This window comes from Aquarana catesbeiana, linkage group LG08, assembly GCF_042186555.1.
Source record: "Aquarana catesbeiana isolate 2022-GZ linkage group LG08, ASM4218655v1, whole genome shotgun sequence".
In the NCBI taxonomy this organism is placed as follows: domain Eukaryota; kingdom Metazoa; phylum Chordata; class Amphibia; order Anura; family Ranidae; genus Aquarana; species Aquarana catesbeiana.
In genome coordinates, this window is record NC_133331.1 from 262,751,166 (window position 1) to 262,772,361 (window position 21,196).

Consider the following 21,196-nt stretch of genomic DNA (forward strand, 5'->3'; position numbering starts at 1 on the left):
TTGCCTAGTTGATGATTCAACCCAGATGGGGATACTTTCAAGTCAAGTTCAAGTTCCTCAAATAACTTTTCTCATTTTTTTGGGTCTTCCCAAAAGTCAAACAGCAATTTGAACCTGATATGGCATTTGTTAGGATCCCTGTACAGACTTCTATCAGACCATCATCAGCCTACGCCTTTTCAGTCTGTTCATAAATCAATCTCTAGCACATCTGCAGTGTATTACGGTATTGTGCTGTCAAGACAATGTTTAGATTTCTTTCAAGTCATCTTGACAGTTTTTGAGTGTCTTTTATGAGAGCTAATTGTTCTGTTTGAAATGCTGCTTTATGCATTGACATACATACAGTATCTCACAAAAGTGAGTACACCCCTCACATTTTTGTAAATATTTTATTATATATTTTCATGTGACAACACTGAAGAAATGACACTTTTCTACAATGTAAAGTAGTGAGTGTACAGCTTGTATAACAGTGTAAATTTGCTGTCCCCTCAAAATAACTCAACACACAGCCATTAATGTCTAAACTGCTGGAAATAAAAGTGAGTACACCCCTAAGTGAAAATGTCTAAATTGGGCCCAAAGTGTTAATGTTTTGTGTGGCCACCATTATTTTCCATCACTGCCTTAACCCTCTTGGGCATGGAGTTCACCAGAGCTTCACAGATTGCCACTGGAGTCCTCTTCCACTCCTCCATGATGACATCACAGAGCTGGCGGATGTTAGAGACCTTGCGCTCCTCCATCTTCCATTTGAGGATACCACACAGATGCTCAATAGGGTTTAGGTCTGGAGACATGCTTAGCCAGTCCATCACCTTTACCTTCAGCTTCTTTAGCAAGGCAGTGGTCATCTTGGAGGTGTGTTTGGGATCGTTATCATGTTGGAATACTGTGCAAAAAGGAAAACTGTAAGAGCAGAGATATGTGTACCTCTATACATGCAACAGACAATGTCTGTAAGGGACACAGTCACATTTCATTAGTCCATATGATAAGCTAAACAATGGCAAATCCTAAAAGGAAATGGTGGTGGTCGGCAGCTATCCTTAGAGAGAAGCCAGCCCTGTAATAGGAAGACAAGGGAAAAAAAAAAAGGAAGCGCCACCTAAGTGCAATAAGTTTAGTAGGATTTTAATGACACAGCAATAAATGCACTTACAGCACATTGTTGTTTCCCCTGGTTCTGCTTCTGGTGACGTCATCGCCTGCGTTATACCTGCGTTCCACGTCGGACCTGGCTATCTTCCTGGTGGTCGAAGGAAAAGACCAGAACATCTCGTCTCCCACGACAACCTCCCCGTGGATTAGGATGGACCAGTGACCGGACTGCACCTAGTGCCTATAGCATAGATGAGCCTGATTTTAATCACCTTCCTGTAAGTGCATTTATTGCTGTGTCATTAAAATCCTACCAAACTTATTGCACTTGGGTGGTGCTTCCTTTTTTTCCTATGTTGGAATACTAACCTGTGGCCCAGTATCCGAAGGGAGGGGATCATGCTCTGCTTCAGTATGTCACAGTACATGTTGGCATTCATGGTTCCCTCAATGAACTGTAGCTCCCCAGTGCCGGCAGCACTCATGCAGCTCCAGACCATGACACTCCCACCACCATGCTTGACTGTAGGCAAGACACACTTGTCTTTGTACTCCCCACCTGGTTGCCGCCACACACGCTTGACACCATCTGAACCAAATACGTCTATCTCGGTCTCATCAGACCACAGGACATGGTTCCAGTAATCCTTGATTCAGTGTGCGGCGTATATGGTTGCCACCAGGGGCGGACTGACAACTCATGGGGCCCCCGGGCAATAGGAGATTATGGGGCCACATAGTATACACACACACAGTATACACATACATGTACACACAGTACACACAGACATGTTTCTATTGGTTGTCCCTGGTCCATACTGACCCTGGTTTTACTGAGGCTGGCAACCCTGATGGGGCCCCCGGGCAGTGCCAGGCAATCAGAGATTATGGTGCCACATTGTATACACACACACACACAGTATACACAGACATGTTTCTATTGGCTGTCCCTGGTTCATACTGTCCCTGGTTTTACTGAGGCTGGCAACCCTGATGGGGCCCCCTATTGACCCAGGGCCCTCGGGCAGTGCCCGAGTGGCTCAATGGTCAGTCCGCCCCTGGTTGCTACCTCATCCCTTTAAACCCGAACACATATGAATTACACAGGTTCTGTGGCTGATTAAGGTGGTAATTAAACTCACTTGGTGCCTTATCTGCATTTAATTAGCCTCAGAACCTGTGTAATTCATATGTGTTTGGGTTTAAAGGGATGAGGTGGCAACTCTAGCGGCGTATGGTCCGAGCACTGACAGGCTGACCCCCCCACTGCTTCAACCTTTGAAGCAATGCTGGCAGCTCTCATACGTCTATTTCCTAAAGACAGCCTCTGCATATGGCGCTGAGCACGTGCACTCAACTTCTTTGGTTGACCATGGCAAGGCCTGCTCTGAGTGGAACCTGTCCTGTTAAACCGCTGTATGGTCTTGGCCACCGAGGTGCTGCTCAGTTTCAGGGTCTTGGCAATCTTCTTCTAGCCTAGGCCATCTTTATGTAGAGCAACAATTTTCAGATCCTCAGAGAGTTCTTTGCCATGAGGTGCCATGTTGAACCTCCAGTGACCAGTATGAGAGAGTGAGAGCGATAACACCAAATTTAACACAGCTGCTTCCCATTCACACCTGAGACCTTGTAACACTAACGAGTCACATGACACCGGCGAGGGAAAATGGCTAATTGGGACCAATTTGGACATTTTCACTTAGGGGTGTACTCATTTTTGTTGCCAGCGGTTTAGACATTAATGGCTGTGTGTTGAGTTATTTTGAGGGGACAGCAAATTTACACTGTTATACAAGCTGTACACTCACTACTTTACATTGTAGAAAAGTGTCATTTCTTCAGTGTTGTCACATGAAAATATATAATAAAATATTTACAAAAATGTGAGGGGTGTACTCACTTTTGTGAGATACTGTATGTAGGGGGTTTCACCATTATTTGAAATTGCAGCTCTGCAATTTCTCAAATATTTTTGCAGAGGGGGTGACACCATCACTACTATATTGCAATATTTTGGTTGATTTGCACTGGACATTATTTTATAGGTGTCACCTTTGCACTTATACGTCCATTCCTAGAATTGTACAAAGGAAATGTAGGGTTGTGCTGCTTTTGTTGGCTTTTTTATTGGTATACAGAGGCCAGGACACACTGAGGACCATTGTACGCCATGAAATATTGTTCACTTGCTGACCACGCCCACTTGCTGGTCACACCCACTTTTTGCCCACACGCACAGGTAGAGCAACCAATCCCTCCCTCCAAGTTTTTTCTCTTAGAAGATATGAATACCAAATTTAAGGAGTATCTTTTTTTTTTTTTACCTCATTGACAAAATGTGAGAAATAACGTATATATCATACAATCATTCTATAAAAAACATACCACATACACTGCATATATCATTTGAGGAAAATATGTTTATAAAATAGTTTACAATTTGGCAATAAAAAAAAAAAAAAAAATGTTCCCGTATTTCATTTTAAAAATCTGGTCACCTTACTCAAGAGGAACCGTTACAGCCAGTTGGAGAGGGCTGGAGAAGTTCTGCAGGGAGAGTGCAGTCTCCCATAGCAACCAGAGAAGTGTCCTCTGGATGCTCTGGATAGTGGGGCAGCTATGAAGAGGTGGCTCCCTATTCCCACGGCTGTAATTGGGTGAGAAAGACGGACTATGTGACTGTGCACACGGGAGGGGAAGTGACCCCAAATGGGAGATCCCCTGTTTGTGCTAAAAAGGATTTGCCTTGCTGCAATGCCCTGTTCAGTGGGGAGGCAAGTGTTAAAGTAAAAAATGACACGTGTGCTAATGCAAAGCTTGATGTTTGGGCTGAAACTCCATCTGCTCACGGTGGTGAGGGTGGGGTACTGCAACATGGTGTGGTTAAAAATGTGTTGCCAAGGCAAGGCAGGTTAAAACAAAGTGATGTGCAGGGGCGTTGCTGGGTGGCAAAAAAAACAGGGGCCTCAGCCCTAAATCCGAGCCCAGCATGGGGGGGGGGGGTGTTATCTACCTGATAACCTGCAGTACCTGACATACGCTGACCTACCTGATATACACTGAACCACACTGACCTACCTGACATACACTGACCTACCTGACACACACTGACTTACCTAACATACACTGACGTACCTGACATACACTGACCTACACTTACCTACCTGACACACACTGACTTACCTAAAATACACTGACGTACCTGACATACACTGACCTACCTGACATACACTGACCTACCTGACATACACTGACTTAGCTAACATACACTGACCTACCTGACATACACTGACCTACCTGACATACACTGACCTACCTGACCCACACTGACCTACCTGACCCACACTGACCTACCTGACCCACACCGACCTACCTGACCCACACCGACCTACCTGACCCACACCGACCTACCTGACCCACACCGACCTACCTGACACACACTGACCCACACTGACCTACAGTAGTACCTGACATACACTGACGTACCTGACATATACTGGCCCACACTGACCTACCTGAGATACACTGACCTACCTGACACCTAACGTACACTGACCAACACTGACCTACCTGACACACACTGACCTACCTGACATACACTGACCTACCTGACCCACACTGACCTACCTGACCCACACTGACCTACCTGACACACACTGACCTACCTGACACGCACTGACCTAGCTGACATGCACTAACCTACTTGACCAGACTTCAGGTGACGTGACCTCCTCCTGCAGCTCAGCCGTAGTGTGCGGTGTGCCCATCACACACAGCAGGCACTCCAGGCAGCCATAGCCATGATGACAGGAAAGAAGAGCCACCCGCCTGAGCGCCAAGTGGGGATCTTCTGGCAGTGGCGCGGTGGCTGCATTGTAATTCCCACCTTCTGTAGCCTGTAGTGCCTATGATGGACATCACACGTCCTGCGGTCCCCGCATTGGACCAGTGGGACGTCCATCATAGGCGCTGCAGGCTTCAGAAGGCGGGACCTGCTATGTCACTTGGCCACGCTTGGGGTCAGATCGATCCCCGCTTGGCGGCGGTGCTCGGGGTTTATAATAGAACCGTGCATGCCCGAGACCCGGGGCTTTTTGGGTACCCACTTGGGGCTCCAGCCACTGTCAGCCCCCCCCCCCCCCCCCCGCCGACGCCACTGGTGATGTGTTTAAAGTTGAGAAGTGTAAAACTGACAAGAGCAGTGTTTCAGATGCTGGTGAGCCTCTTTGTCTGTCTAGGTCTCATTGGGCGGATCTAGCACAACAGAGCAAAACCTACTGTGATGATTGGGCCAATAGACTAATAGCCATGCTGGAAGAAGCTTTTATGGCTAAAGGGGTAGTGGACGCAATGACTGCTGTGCCAGGAGAGGTGTCTGCAGAACAGCCTAAAGGCCAAGGTGCATGGGCTGTTGCAGAGACTAATCCTCTCATGACTGAAGGTCCAAGCGAGTGTAAAAACACAGCAGACATTTTGTCCACAATGTATAAAGGGAAAAATTTGTATTTTCTGACAGTCATGCTTAAGGAGATGTTAAAATCATGGAGTGTACAGCCAGTGAATATCCTGCCGTCCTCTCCTGCATTTGGAGAACTTGTACCATGGGGTACAGCTGATTGGAGCTGGATATTGCAGGCTGTACTGTGTAGAAACCACAAATGGTGGAATCGTTTGATGCAACCTTTTGTATTAATGTGGAAAGTTGTCTCTCAGTGTGCTGAATTGCTCCATACCGAGGTTGTGTATGAGAGGCACTCTGGAGTGCTGTTTGACAGGTCACATGTATTGAGAAAATGTGTTGAAAAAAAAAAGTGTTGTGCAAGAACAGTCGCTGATGGAGTGTTGGACAAGGGGGGGGGAGGGGGCGATGTGAAACTGTGCGAAGGTCCCATAGGAAGTAACTGCTGGCCTGTGTGGGGTCCCTCCTCAGACACTGTCCTAGCAGGTGATGGGACAAAAGTTCCTGGTGATTTTGAATTGGGTAATTTTGAGAAGTTGGTTGCCAAGTGTAACCACACAGGTATTAAATGCTGGTTGAAGTTGAGCCAGGTACTCAGAAAAGTCAGTTCCTGACAGTAGATGTAGAAGTATCCCCCTGTTTCGCACCGGAGGGAGAAATAAAATACCCTTCCTCCTAAAGGGGCACTCCATTAACCTCTTTTTTCGGGTTTGCCTCCACATGCAATTCTTCCTGACCTTTGGGGGTCCTCCCTTTTTCACCTCCTCCAGACCTACTCTCCCAGGACTGTAGGAGAGGTGGAAAAGGGAGGACCCCCAAAGGTCGGGAAGAAGTGGTTGTGGAAGCCCATCTAGATAAAGAGGTGGGTGGAGTGCCCCTTTAGGAAGAAGGGTATTATATTTCTCCCTCCGTTGCGAAAAAGAGGGTGGGTTATGTGGATTGGCGACCCGATGTAACGGTGTATATTAGCAAGATACGCCTGATTTTGGCAGGCATGCTGATTGCACACATGTGGGCTGGGTTCATATACCCCTCAGGAAGAGAGCTCAGGGCTCAGACTTGGAGACAGCTCCACCCTACAGGCAGGAGGCATACGTGGCCCGCGACTGGGCAGCACCAAGCTGACCAAATAAGCTCCAGGAGCGAGTTTGATTAAGCAAGAATGAGTAAGCCAGGAGGCTGAAATTTGTGTTATACAGTGATGGTGGAACCTCCTGTGTGGGAAGATTGCTGTTATTTTCTTTGAACTTTGTTTCCTTTAAATAAAATTGGGCTGCCACGCCCTTAAAAATACAGTCTGGACTGACCGGTGTTCCTGAAATCGCATAAACCACTTGAGCATAATCACCCCAGATCTTTACACTATGTTCATCAACAGATGGTGCTGCCTGTTGAAAATGTTGGACAGAAGAATGAGGCAGCTCCAAAATTTAGAATTGTGCCTTGTGCTGTCTCCAAGTTATATGGCCAGTGTAACTGCATCTATGTATATGCTAGGTGGCAAAAAGACCAGTGGCTTCAGCCCGAAGTCCAAGGCCGGCACGGGGGGGCGATAGTGGCGTGGGTTTTTTGGCTGGGCGGTGAGGTTGTGTGGCAGGGGGTAAGCTCATTTGCTGCTTGCTGCCTTGCTTACCAGTGCCCATTAATGCTGACCACTAAACTCACCTACCTGACACACTGACCATTACACTCACCTACCTACCTGACATACATACACTGACCTACCTACCTGACATACACTGATGGTAGTGACATACATACAGTGACCTACCTGACATACACTGACCTACCTGACATACATACACTGACCTAAATTGTACACACGCTGCGCTTATCAAAATAAAAAATAAGAAATTACTATACTATACGTTAATGTGCAATAAATTTCAATGAATGAATAAATAGGTAAAAGTGCTCCAATAAGCCTGTGTATTGTAAATATTCCACAAAGCTTGTGCAATTTTCAAACATTAATAGATAATTCAACACAAACATCCATGTGATTTAGTGTTGCATCCAAGCATATCAGTACTGCATCTATGCAATATGGTGTTAGTGCAATGTTCGAACAATAAAAAGTTAAAAAATACAAAAAAAACGCATCCATGCGATTTGGTGCTACATCCATGTGATTCTATTTAACTCAGTGCTGTGTTGCTGTGCAATGATTAAATTAACAGTCCGATTTAGTGTTGCATCCATGCATTTCAGTGCTGCATCTATGCAATATGGTATTAGTGCAATGTTCAAACAATAAAAAGTAAAAAAAATACAAAATAAACGCATCCATGCGATTTGGTGTTGCATCCATGTGATTCTATGCAATTCAGTGCTGTGTTGCTGTGCAATCATCAAATTAACAGTCCACAGATCTTCCACAATCCATTCATGTGTGGCGCCACCCCGTACCGGCCGCTGTTGCCCGTTCGTCGCTGCTGTTTTAGTGTGGCGCCCTTAAGCGCCTTGTTACTGTGAGTACCCATTGCGGGATTTGTTTATGATTGTAATAAATTTAGCACTTTTTTAACTTTTTATTGTTTGAACATTGCACTAACACCACATTGCATAGATGCAGCACTGAAATGCATGGATGCAACACTAAATCGGACTGTTAATTTAATCATTGCACAGCAACACAGCACTGAGTTGAATAGAATCACATGGATGTAGCACCAAATCGCATGGATGCGTTTTTTTGTATTTTTTAACTTTTTATTGTTCGAACATTGCACTAACACCATATTGCATAGATGCAGTACTGATATGCTTGGATGCAACACTAAATCACATGGATGTTTGTGTTGAATTATCTATTAATGTTTGAAAATTGCACAAGCTTTGTGGAATATTTACAATACACAGGCTTATTGGAGCACTTTTACCTATTTATTCATTCGTTGAAATTTATTGCACATTAACGTATAGTATAGTATTAATAGTTATTAATAGATTTTGTATATGTTAAGCACAGTATCACTTTATTAATATTTTAGTGGAAATTTCTTATTTTTTATTTTGACAAGCGCAGCGTGTGTACAATTTGGTTTAACTATTTTGCATGGTTATGAGACATGCGTAACGTTAGCAGCTGATCATTTGCAAAGATATACTATTTTGGAGACCAGATTTGGTCGATTACCTAGAGGCTCACAGGACTACAAATTAGCATACACACACTGACCTACCTGACATACATACAATGACCTAACTACCTGACATACACTGACCTACCTGACATACATACACCGACCTACCTGACCAGGAGACAGACTTCATGTGTCCTGCAGCAGTTCACCTCAGCCATAGTGTGCGGTGCGCCCATCATCATCACAGCAGGCAGCCAGAGGAGGAGTTTCCCGCAATTCCCGCCTTCTGAAGCCTGCAGCGCCTATGATGGAAGTCACACATCTCGCGGTCCTGGCATTGGACCAGTGGGACGTTCAACATAGGCGCTGCAGGCTCCAGAAGGCGGGACCTGCTATGTCATACAGCGGCGCTCGGGATCAGATCGGTCGCCGCTTAGCAGCAGCGCTCGGGACTAATAATAGAATGGTGCATGCCTGAGTCTCGGGGCTTTTCGGAACCCATTGGGTGCTCCAGCCCCCCCCCCACTGGTTGTCTCCCTAGTTAAAGGGTACCTCCACTTTTGTTGAGGAAAAAAACATTCCCCTCTGTGTGATCTTTGTACGTTGCAGGGATTTTAACAAACTTTGTTGCAGATTCCTACCTTTTGCTATTCTAAGACCCCATTCACACAGGGGCAACACGACTTGCAGGTCGCTTCAGCGAGGCGACCTGCAAACGACTGCCCGGGCGACTTGCAAAACGACTTCTGTATAGAAGTCTATGCAAGTTGCCCCAAGTCGCCCCCGAAGTCGTACAGGAACCTTTTTCTAAGCTGTTTGTCTATGTCCATGTGGCGATGTATATGCTATATTATGTATATGCTATATTATTTTTTTTCTAAGCTGTTTGTCTATGTCCATGTGGCGATGTATATGCTATATTATTTTTTTTTCTATTTGCTATCTTTCCCCACAAAATTGGAGTTACCCTTTAAAGCTGAGCTCCAAAAAAGCTACGCTTGTCTTCCTCCGCTGCCACATTTGGCACCTTCCGGGGGGGGGGCTTTCATGTCCGGCTGAGTTCACCATACTAACACTACTACTCTGAGGGGGTGATCAGGGATTTTTTCTCTTGTTTGCTGTTGCAATGATCTTCATTCATTAATCTTCAACAGCAAAGTTTTCAACTGTCATGAATGGGTTACATTCATGACAGCTGTGATCACTAGTGATCTGTGATTGGCTGCAGCTAATCACATGGTAATCACATGGTACAGGGTGCTGTGATTGGCCCAGGTACCATGTGATAGCTAAAATACTATAAAAAAAAACTCCTGCGCTACTACAGAGAATAAAGCAAACTAATAAAATGCAATAATGTGTGTGTCTGTTGTGGTAGCTGCGTAACACAAATAGTGTACCCACATAAACTATGAAGGAAAATAATAATCAAACAGTGAAGCGCCACCTAAATAAACAAAATAATCGTAACTCTAAAAAACTATACATAAAATTAAAAAGTTGTGGAACAGTGCCCCCCTTTGGCTAGAGTGATGATGGTCCTTGCATCCACTGCAATAATGTGAAAAACACCCTAATATAACAGAAATTCCACTATAGTACAAAGCACACAAATTGATTATTTTAACACAGTGCACATATATAAGAAAGAGTGGCAATGAAGTTTGAATGAGTCCTTATAATTGTGAATAATTAAAGTTCAACTGTGAAAATATTGGAATCCTTCTGTAGAAAAACTCTTCAAGGTGATAAGGACCCTCCACCATTCAACTTATGAGCTCACCTCCCCTTAAGACCCCTAATTGGGTCTATTCGCGCCTTCCCCTCAGGGGTATAATCCTTATGGATGGCAGCTGTTGAGGTGCTCCTTGGTCTCTCGTATATCTCCGACCAAGTTGGCACCTGGTATTCAGCTTTTACTTGGACCTCATCGGGGTTTGGTCACAATGGTTTCCTGAGAAATGGAGAAGCTGAGTGTGTCCTTGCTGAGAAGAATGAGGAAGGGGCTTTATCACGCTTTATTGACACTCTTTGCCAAGATATATATAAAGCCTCTTCCTCATTCTTCTCAGCCAGGACACACTCAGCTTCTCCATTTCTCAGGAAACCATTGAGACCAAACCCCTATGAGGTCTGCTGTGTCCAGTGCGCTCCACGCCCCTAACCCAGAGCAGGCTGGATGACATACATGTATGTCATCCGGCCTGCCTGTGTCGTCTGCCTGCAGTAAAAGTACTGTGGGCAGTCGGCAAGGGGTTAAACCTTCTATGCCCTTCCAATACATTTGCTTTCTTCGTGGAATGTTCACCATAAAACTTTTGTAAGCTAAAGTTTCACTCGCACTTTTGCCAATTTTCACGCAAAATTTGATGTTAATCCCCTGCTCCAGGTTTCTGTCGCTTTTTTTCAGCACACATTTTATTTTTTCTTTTACTCCATAAATCTGAGTCAACTGGTCTGCAACCAAAGCGAGTGCAAGTTAGAAGATGTCAGAAGTCGAGTGAGAATGGCTGTGTGACCACCATAGTGCTACGCCGCGAGCATTCCGAGAATTTAATTGTCACACCTCCTATATTTCTGTGTGCTAACAGTGCTGAATTATGGATTACATGGAAAATACAAGGACAACAAGTAGGTAAAACACTTTGCGTTCAGTTTGCCCCACTTCTGAGTGTTAACAGCTCCAGCCAATGACAAACTTCTAAGTAAATCTTAAACTGGTTCTAAAGGCAGAAGGTTCTTTTCTCTTAATGCATTCTATGCTTTAACCACTTGCCGACCGGCTCATGCCAATATACAGTGGCAAAGTGGTTCGTTCCCAACCGTCGCAGTAAGGGTACGTCTGTACCTCTAAGGGCGACAGCAGGCACGCGCGCCCGATGCGCGTGGCCAGTGGGTGCGATCGCTGCCGGCCACATGTGATCGTGTGCAGGAAAGCAGGAACAGGGATTTGTGTTCCTGTGTTCTGTCAGGAGAGAAGAGACATATTGTTTGTTTCTACTAAGTGGGAACAACAATATGTCTCCTCCCCCAGTCAGTCCTATACCCTCACAGTTAGAACACACCTAGGGAACACACATTTAACCCCTTGATCGCCCCCTAGTGTCAACCCCTTCCCTGCCAGTGACATTTACACAGTAATCAGTGCATTTTTATAGCACTGATCGCTGTATAAATGTCAATGGTCCCAAAAATGTGTCACGTGTCCAATGTGTCTGCCGCAATGTTGCAGTACCGCTAAAAATCGCAGATCACAGCCATTACTAGTAAAAAAATAATAATAATAAAAATCCCATAAATCTTTCCCATAGTTTGTAGACTCTATAACTTTTGCACAAACCAATCAATACACGCTTATTGCGATTTTTTTTTTTTCAAAAAATATGTAGAAGAATATATATTGGCCTAAACTGTGGAAGAAATTTGTTTGTTAAAAACATTTTTGGGGTTATTTATTATAGCATAAAGTAAAAAAATATAGGTTTTATTTTTCAAAATTGTCGCTTTTTTTGTTTATAGCACAAAAAAAAACCACAGAGGCGATCAAATACCACCAAAAGAAAGCTCTATTTGTGGGGAAAAAATTTTGTTTGGATACAGCGTTGCACGACCGTGCAATTGTCAGTTAAAGCGACACAGCGCCAAATCGGAAACAAAGGTCTGGCCATTGAGCAGCCAAATCTCCAGTCTGTAAGTGGTTAAGATAAAAAAAACTTCTTTGTGCAGCAGCCCCCCTAATACTTACTTGAGCCCCTTGATCTAGCATGTGCACGAGACCCTTGGCTGCCCGGGACTCTCCCTCTTGATTGAATGAGACACAGCAGCAGTGCCATTGGCTCCCGCTGCTGTTAATCAAACTCAGTTAGCCAATGAGGAGAGAGGGCTCGGGTACCCTCATAGCAAGCTGCTTGCTGCGGGGGCACTCAACAGGAGGGAGGAGCCAGGAGTGCCAACCAGAGACCTAAGAAGTGGAGGATGGAGGCTGCTCTGTGCAAATCCAACTACACAGAGGAGGTAAGTATAACCTGTGTTTTTTTTTTTGTTTTTTTTAAAGAAAAAAGAAAACAAGACTTTATCACTTTAACCACTTCAGCCCGGGAAGGTTTACCCCTTTTCCTGACCAGGCCATTTTATGCTATACGGCACTGCGTTGCTTTAACTGACAATTGCACGATTGTGCGACGCTGTACCTAAATAAAATAGAGCTTTCTTTTGGTCACCTCTGCGGATATTATTTTTTGCGCTATAAACAAAGAACGACCATCAATTTTTTAAAAAACTATATTTTTTACTTTCTGCTCTAAAACACATAAAAAAAGTAAAAAATCTAATTTCTTCATTGATTTAGCCCAGTATGTATTCTGCTACATATTTTTGGTAAAAAAAATCTCAATAAGCGTAAATATTGATTGTAGACACTATAATTTTTGCACAAACCAAACTATTAGATATTTTTTTTTTCTACTAGTTATGGCAGTGATCAGTGACTTATAATAGAACTGCGATATTGTGGTCAAATCGAACACCTAACTGACACTTTTGACACTTTTTTGGGGACCAGTGACACTAATACAGTGATCAGTGCTAAAAATATGCCTAGGGAGTGCTTTCTAACTGTGAGGGAGGTGCTTTTACTACTTGAAGACATGCTTCACAGGTATGGTTGCCACCTCATCCCTTTAAACCCAAACACATATTAATTACACAGGTTCTGTGGCTGATTAAGGTGGTAATTAAACTCAGTTGGTGTCTTATCTGCATTTAATTAGCCTCAGAACCTGTGTAATTCAAAGGTGTTCGGGTTTAAAGGGATGAGGTGGAAACTCTATTCACAGGAACACAGAATCCATGTCTTCTGTACTCACGCAATAACAGTCTGCCTTGTTTACATAGCTAGACTGTGATTCTGTCAGAGTTCCAGAACGATTGATCGAGTTCCGGCACACATCGTGTCTGCGGGACCCACTGATCGGCTCCCACTTTGTAAATTCACAGCGCTCGCGAGTCGGCGGCAGTGCACGCTCGCGGCCAAAACCCAGAAGTGCAGAATCACGTGTATTTATTTGATCCTGCACAGAGCGGAAAACCTGTAGCAGTAAATCTGCTATGGGGCGGTCGGGAAGAGGTTAAGTATTTGTGAACACGGTGGGGTTGATTTACTAAGACTGGAGAGTGCAAAAACTGGGGCAGCTGTGCATGGTAGCCAATCAGATTCTAACTTCAGCTTGTTCAGTTAAGCTTTGATGGAAAAAAAAAAGCCTTGAAGCTGATTGGTTTCTCAGATGTTGCACTCTCCAGTTTTAGTAAATCAACCCCATTGCTACACAAGACAATACAATTTAAAGAAATAGGATTTTAAGCCACTATTATTATTATTTTACATTTTTTTTTACACATTTTTTATTTACTTTTTATTTTTATTTGTTTTTTCCATGGTCATGTGACTGCGCAGCCACTCCCTCTCCTACTTCCTCATAGTAAGTGGGCTGACTTCACATACAGATGGGAAGTACTTGTCCCTATCTGTGTATTGGCAGCTGACAGCGAGGCGCTGTCGGTCAACTCAGGAGAACTGGGCAGGTGGCATGGTTATTAAATTTATTATTAAGATACAGGTATACTTGTGTGTTAAGACAGGGTCCTGTATCTATTAAGATCTACCTGTATCTCCATTTCTACTCTCCCCTATACATCACATTGTCTAATACAAAAGGACAGGTACACTTTTAGATGTGGTTCTCATAATGTCTTGACTACTTGTATAACTAAACTGTCCACAGCACGGTCACCTTTAATACTTACTCCCAGAGCCTTTGGTTCACCCTTCAGAAATGTTTGGAAAAATGGTAAAGATGGGTCCTTATTTTGGGGTATGATGGCGGACAGCTGCCATTGTGGTGCCCCAGTGGGGACACTCCAGGTCTGGGTTGGAGGAGGGCCGTGGTTGGTGGGGGGTTGAGGACGGATGTTCTGATAATAAGATGCTACAGGCACATTTGATGCTGGGACTGCAGATCGAGCCCTGCTCATTAGAGTCTCATAAGATGGAGCGCTGGTCATTAGAGTCTCATAGATATGAGGATTGCCTTCACTCGCAGGAACTGACATCATGAAATCTAAAATAGAAGAAAGAGGTTTAGAAAAACAGGGTTTTGCATGCCTTCCCAAATAAATCAACACAACAGTGCTACAATATTTTGCTGAACCACTGTATGAGGAGAAGGATCCCAATATAAAAATATGTTTTTGTTGGATCTAGAGTTGCCACCTCATCGCTTTAAACCCAAACACCTTTGAATTACACAAGTTCTGAGACTAATTTAGCACAGTTAAGGCACCAAGTGAGTTTAATTACCACCTTAATCAGCCACAGAACCTGTGTAATCAATATCAATGAGGTGGCAACTCTAGTTGGATCCCCTGTAAGTCAAATCATTATTTGAATGGCATAACTTAAGCCAGCCATTGACTGAGCGGTTGCAGGAAAATCTCTAGATTCCCCCATCAACACGGACTGTGTTTGTGAATCCTTCCCATGGAGCCATTGTGTTCTCCCGGTGGGGGAAGCTGCTAGCAATAATCAAATGTAAAATCAAACAGGCTGGATGTACCCAAGTTGATCAATCGATCAACTTGGGTACATTCAGCCTGCCCATACATGGTTGGAGTCTTGGCCGGTCCCTGCTGAACTGGCCGATATATATATAAACGGTCTATGTCCGGCTTTGTATGGAGGGTCTTCAAAAAGTTTCCTCACTTTTATATATATAATAGGGTTAAAAAAGTGTGGAAACTTTATAAGGAACCCTCGTTTAATGAGATGAGGAGGGGGACAGGTGTTTGTAGTCCAAATCCAGACCATAGTCTTGGGTCACCTTATTGCTTTTCCATAGACACAGTACAGTTAGTGAGAATTTTCATCCTAGGACAAGAAATGTTAAATGTAAAAAAAAAAAAAAAAAAATTTAAAAAGGAAACTGATGCATCCACCACATCTAAGCACCTGTAAATTGCAATATTACATTTTTATTTTTGAGGTTAGAGACAAATATATTCTATATTGTCAAAAGTATTGTGACATCTGCCTTTAGAGCACTTTCACACTGGAGCGGGAGGGCGTCGGCGCTAACGACTGGAAAAGGGTTAAAAGTGCGGGCAAAGAGCCGATTCAGCGGCACTGCCCATTGATTTTAATGGGCAGGGGTGCTGTAAGAGAGGTGTATACACCTCTCCTACAGCGCCTCAAAGATGCTGCTTGCAGGACTTTTTTAAGGCGTCCTGCCAGCGCATCGCTCCAGTGTGAAAGCACTTGGGCTTTCACACTGGAGTGAGAGGAGAGGTACTTTACAGGCCCTATTTATAGCGCCTGTAAAGTGCCTCACTGTGAAAGCAGCCTTACACAAACATACACTTTAATGGCATCCCAGCCTTAGTCTATAGCAGGCATATGCAATTAGCGGACCTCCAGCTGTTGCAAAACTACAAGTCCCATCATGCCTCTGCCTCTGGGTGTCATGCTTGTGGCTGTCAGAATCTTGCAATGCCTCATGGGACTTGTAGTTCTGCAACAGCTGGAGGTCCGCTAATTGCATATCCCTGCTATAGACTAAGGCTGGGATGCCACAAAAAATTATTTATTCATGTCCACTGAACAATTTATCGGTCATTATATGATGGCACTATCGTTTGCGGTCACGGTCGAACGTTCGTTTTTCGAAAATGGGTTCGGCCGATTTTCTGTATAGTGTATGGCCAGCATTAGTTCGTAGGGTTCAATATTGAGTTGGCCCAACCTTTGCAGCTATAACAACTTCAACTCTTCTGGAAAGGCTGTCCACAAGGTTTAGGAGTGTGTCTATGGGAATGTTTGACCATTCTTCCAGAAGTGCATTTGTGAGGTCAGGCATTGATGTGGATGAGAAGGTCTGACTTGCAGTCTTGTACTGGTCCAAAACATTTGGTGGAGGGGGATTATAATGTGGGGTTGTTTTTCAGGGGTTGGACTTGGCTCCCTAGTTCTAGTGAAAGGGACTCTTAAGGCGTCATCATACCAAGGCATTTTGGACAATTTCATGCTCCCAACTTTGTGAGAACAGTTTGGTGATGGCCCCTTCCTGTTCCAACATGACTGCACCAGTGCACAAAGCAAGGGCAAGAAAGACAAGAATGAGCGAATTTGGGGTGGAGGAACTTGACTGGCCTGCAGAGTCCTGACCTCAACACGATAGAACACCTTTGGGATGAATTAGAGCGGACACTACGAGCCAGGCCTTCTCGTCCAACATCAGTGCCTGACCTCACAAAAGTACTTCTAGAAGAATGGTCAAACATTCCCATAGACACACTCATAAACCTTGAGGACGGCCTTCCTAGAAGAGGTGAAGCTGCTATAGCTGCAAAGGGTGGGCCAACTCAATATTGAACCCTACGAACTAATGCTGGCCATACACTATACAGAAAATCGGCCGAACCCATTTTCGAAAAAACAAACGTTCGGCCGTGACCGCAAACGATCGTGCCATCATATAATGACCGATAAATTGTTCAGTGGACATGAATAAATAATTTTTTGTTTGTTTTTTTACATATACCTAGTGCAGACAGTTCGGATGGGAAACACATTAACCTTGCAATTTATCGTACGTTCGGTAGAAATTTTCCAAACTTCCCGTTCGTTTTTTTCCCACAAAAACGTCACAAACGATTATCGATTTGAGCCCATTAACTTGCCGAAAAACGAACGAAGTGTCTATACGAACGATTTTTCGGCCGATTTTTCGTATAGTGTATGGCCAGCATAAGACTGGGATGCCATTAATAAAATTCATGTGCGTGTAAAGGCAGGTGTCCCAATACGTTTGGTAATATAGTGTATATCTTTATTGTTTTCAATACACATACCAGTATAAAAGATAAAGCCACTGCAAAATGTGGAAACATCTCAAATGTATTATACAGCCACAATGAGCAAATACAACGCAAACCAATAAATAAATACCGTAAGTAGAGACTATAACGCTGCGGTCATAGTTTAAAGAAATAGACCAATAATTATGATGGCAAGAATAATATAAAGGTATATGGGGAAGGGAAAGGAGGAGAAAGAGAGAAAAAACAACCCTAGATGGTCAAAATGGAAAAGAGGAAAAAAGTTGGAGGGGAGAAGGACAGAACTGTGAGCGAAATATCAGGACCGAAAAAATAATTAAAAAAAAAAAAAAAAAAAAAAACAATAATAGTAATGGGACAATAGAGAGACACGCTGCCAAATGAGAACACTGGTGACTGCAACCAGGAATGTCTCAAGAGGAGCCATAGGGATGTCTTCACTAACCTATTAGAGGACTAAGATGGTGCTGATACTGAACTACTGTTGGGCAACGGCATCTCCTTATCTCCTTTATTAAAGATTCATACTTACCTAGGTGGGTGGAGCATCAGACCTATGCAGCGACTATCCCCCGCTGTCTCTGCACTGAGAGCGGAGCCACCGAACATCGCCGATGGCTCGTGTAGCCAGGGTTGGCTATTATACTTATAATATAGAGACAAATTCTGTGTGATTAATGTGGGATTGGCTCCCTCTAGTGTTTGCTGGACTCTGAGTTAATTTCCTTTTACTGTGTGAGGATTCAGAGCAAAGCACCATGGGATGTGTAGTTCAGAATGCTGAAGTGACTATGCCAGCATGACTGACTACAAAGAAAAGAGTGCTGAGTGGACAGAACAGACTGCTGGGAAAGGATATAAAAGAGGCGGGCACGGTCTATATCAGCCTCTTTGGACGCCATTTTGACTCTGCCAGCAGGAGGTCTGTGTGACAGGGAGTTCCTAATGATTTGTGGCCTAGACAGCGGGGAGCCGGACCGCTACACCCAGAGGGATCTCTGCGGACAGCATCGCTTCTTCAGTGCAGCGGACTGGAGGGTGTTCCAGGTTATCCAGAGACGCCTGCAATTCAGATTCCAGTGGGCTGCAGCGTGGCGCAGCAGACGCCATTACACAGAGTCAAGATACAGAGAGAGTTCAGGCTGGGGTCTTCTCATCATCTGCATCGCTGCCAACTTCATCTGCTTTTAGACATCATTCACACAGTCACACAGTTCAGCTGGTGGTACTTGTAGTCCCACAGAAGTTAAATCCTAGGTTATACTGAACACTGAATGCAGATGCCTATGCCCAGTTCACATTACAGATTCCAGTACTAATATTGGAAAACACCTTTAGGATTATAAAAGAAGGAAGTTATAATACAAGGATATTTGATTGAAAATCGTATCACCACAGAGTGGTACTGTGGATATGGGATTTAAGTATATAATGCCACGTCCCGATAAATTGGATTTTAACCACTTAAGCACCGGACCATTTGGCTACCCAAAGACCAGAGCACTTTTTGCGATTCGGCACTGCGTCGCTTTAACTAACAATTGCGCAGTCATGCGATGTGTCTCCCAAACAAAATTGATGTCCTTTTTTCCCCCAAAATAGAGCTTTCTTTTGATGGTATTTGATCACCTCTGTGGTTTTTGTTTTTTGCGCTATAAACAAAAAAATAGCGACAATTTTGAAAAAAAAAGCACATTATTTTTTACTTTTTGCTATAATAAATATCCCCCAAAAAATATATAAAAAATGTTTTTTTCCTCAGTTTAGGCCCATACGTATTCTTCTACATATTTTTGGTAAAAAAAATCGCAATAAGCGTTTATTGATTGGTTTGCGCAAAAGTTATAGCGTCTAGAAAATAGGGGATAGTTTTATGGTATTTTTATTAATAATTTTTTTTTTTTTACTAGTAATGGCGACGATCAGCGATTTTTATCGTGACTGCAACATTATGGCGGACAGATCAGACACTTTTGGTGAGATTTTGGGACCATTCACATTTATACAGCGATTAGTGCAATTAAAAATGCATTCATTACTGTGTAAATGTGACTGGCAGTGAACGGGTTAACCACTAAGGGGCAGTGAAGGAGTTAAGTGTGTCCTAGGGAGTGTTTCTAACTGGGGGGGGCGTGGCTATGTGTGACATGACACTGATCACAGCTCCCGATTACAGGGAGCGTGATCAGTGTCCTGTCACTAGGCAGAATGGGGAAATGCTTGTTTACATCAGCATTTTTCCATTTTTCCTCTCCGAGACGATCGCGGGTATCCCCAAGGACATCGAGTCCGCGGGACCTGCGATCACACTAACGGAGGTCGCGGCGGGCGGGCATGCACCCGCAAACCGCTTCTCAAAGGGCAATGTACAGGTACGTTAATCTGCCTGTACGTGCCCTTCTGCCAACGTATATTGGCGTGAGCCGGTTGGCAAGCAGTTAAAGAGTAGGTTTGTAGATGATGGACTTTATAGGCATAACACAGATATAAATTAAAAATATTTTTTTTTTTACAAAAACATATAAGACAATTGCATTAAAATTAATTGACTATTCAAAAAATTGCCTTGAAGCACGAACAACACATCACCTATATACATATACAGTAAATTACGAGAGATGGGGGACCAAACAGGTCATTCTCCAATACTTGATAAAGAAAATGAGAATGCAGGTTTATCATATAAGGCAGTGAGAGGAGATGGGTCTGAAGACAAAAGAGCATGAAGACCTTTCCTATACCATGTGTGAAGTACAGCGAGCATCTTATTTTTGAGTTTAGATATCTTTTAAAGTTCACCTCCAAGCTGATATAAAATACATAAATGAATGCAGTTCTGTAAATGTTATTTAGGGATCTGCTGCCCCTTACTGTTTATAGGTGGCCCTGCTGCTTATTGTTCACAGAGATTACTTATTTACAACACTTCATGTCAATGGAGGCTGGCTTTAGAAGCCCCAGAAGGAGGAAGTGGAGAGAGAGACAGAGAACCAAATTACATGGGGCTGCTACTGCTGCTGTATTTTTACCCAGACCAGATGCAGAGACTATTAAGCAAGTATTCTTATGTTCTTATAGTAAAGCCCATTCATGGGGATGTAAACCCCATTCATGATATCTGACCTGGACACATCTATCTGTAGTGTTTACTTATCTCTTTCCAAAGCCCTTTCTGGTGCCCAGTTCTTCTGATAAGCTCTCTGACATGGGGGATAAAATCAGCTGGAAATTTGTGTAGGGGAGGGAGCTTAGGAGATAGATCAGCAGAGAGCTGGTCTATTCACAGCACAGCTCTGCACGTTTATACGTTCATTTGCCTATGTGGAGTAGGGGTGTATGCCTTTCCTCCAATCAGCTCTCACACAGTGTAAGCCCAGACTCCCCACCCACTGCTGAAATGGGAAGAAAAATTTCTAACACAATGTGCACTTTCTAAAGAATGCAGAAAGGGTAAGACAGCAGATATACAAGTAAAAATTATGTAGGGAGATTTGTTTGATCTCTGTGTATCATCTGGGGCTGTTCACTTCATTGGGTATAGGAGAGGGTTTACAACCACTTTAACTGCAGCTGTCCATAGCTCTTTTTCGGTATATATCTACTGTATATCCTTATGGCAGATTTATCTCTGTGCCATTGTTATTAGTAGGGTAATAGG

The 21,196-nt window shown here is 43.7% G+C and overlaps 1 protein-coding gene across 1 annotated transcript in view; it reads right to left on the reverse strand.

Annotated features, from left to right (window-relative positions):
- Nucleotides 1-21,196, reverse strand: part of LOC141105374 (membrane-spanning 4-domains subfamily A member 4A-like) — a 110,351-nt gene that overhangs the window by 51,104 nt on the left and 38,051 nt on the right. Inside the window, exon 2 of the mRNA XM_073595243.1 lies at nucleotides 14,452-14,765. Coding sequence (XP_073451344.1) covers nucleotides 14,452-14,760 — 309 coding nt within the window. The 5' untranslated portion in view covers nucleotides 14,761-14,765. The remainder of the gene's footprint in view (nucleotides 1-14,451; nucleotides 14,766-21,196) is intronic.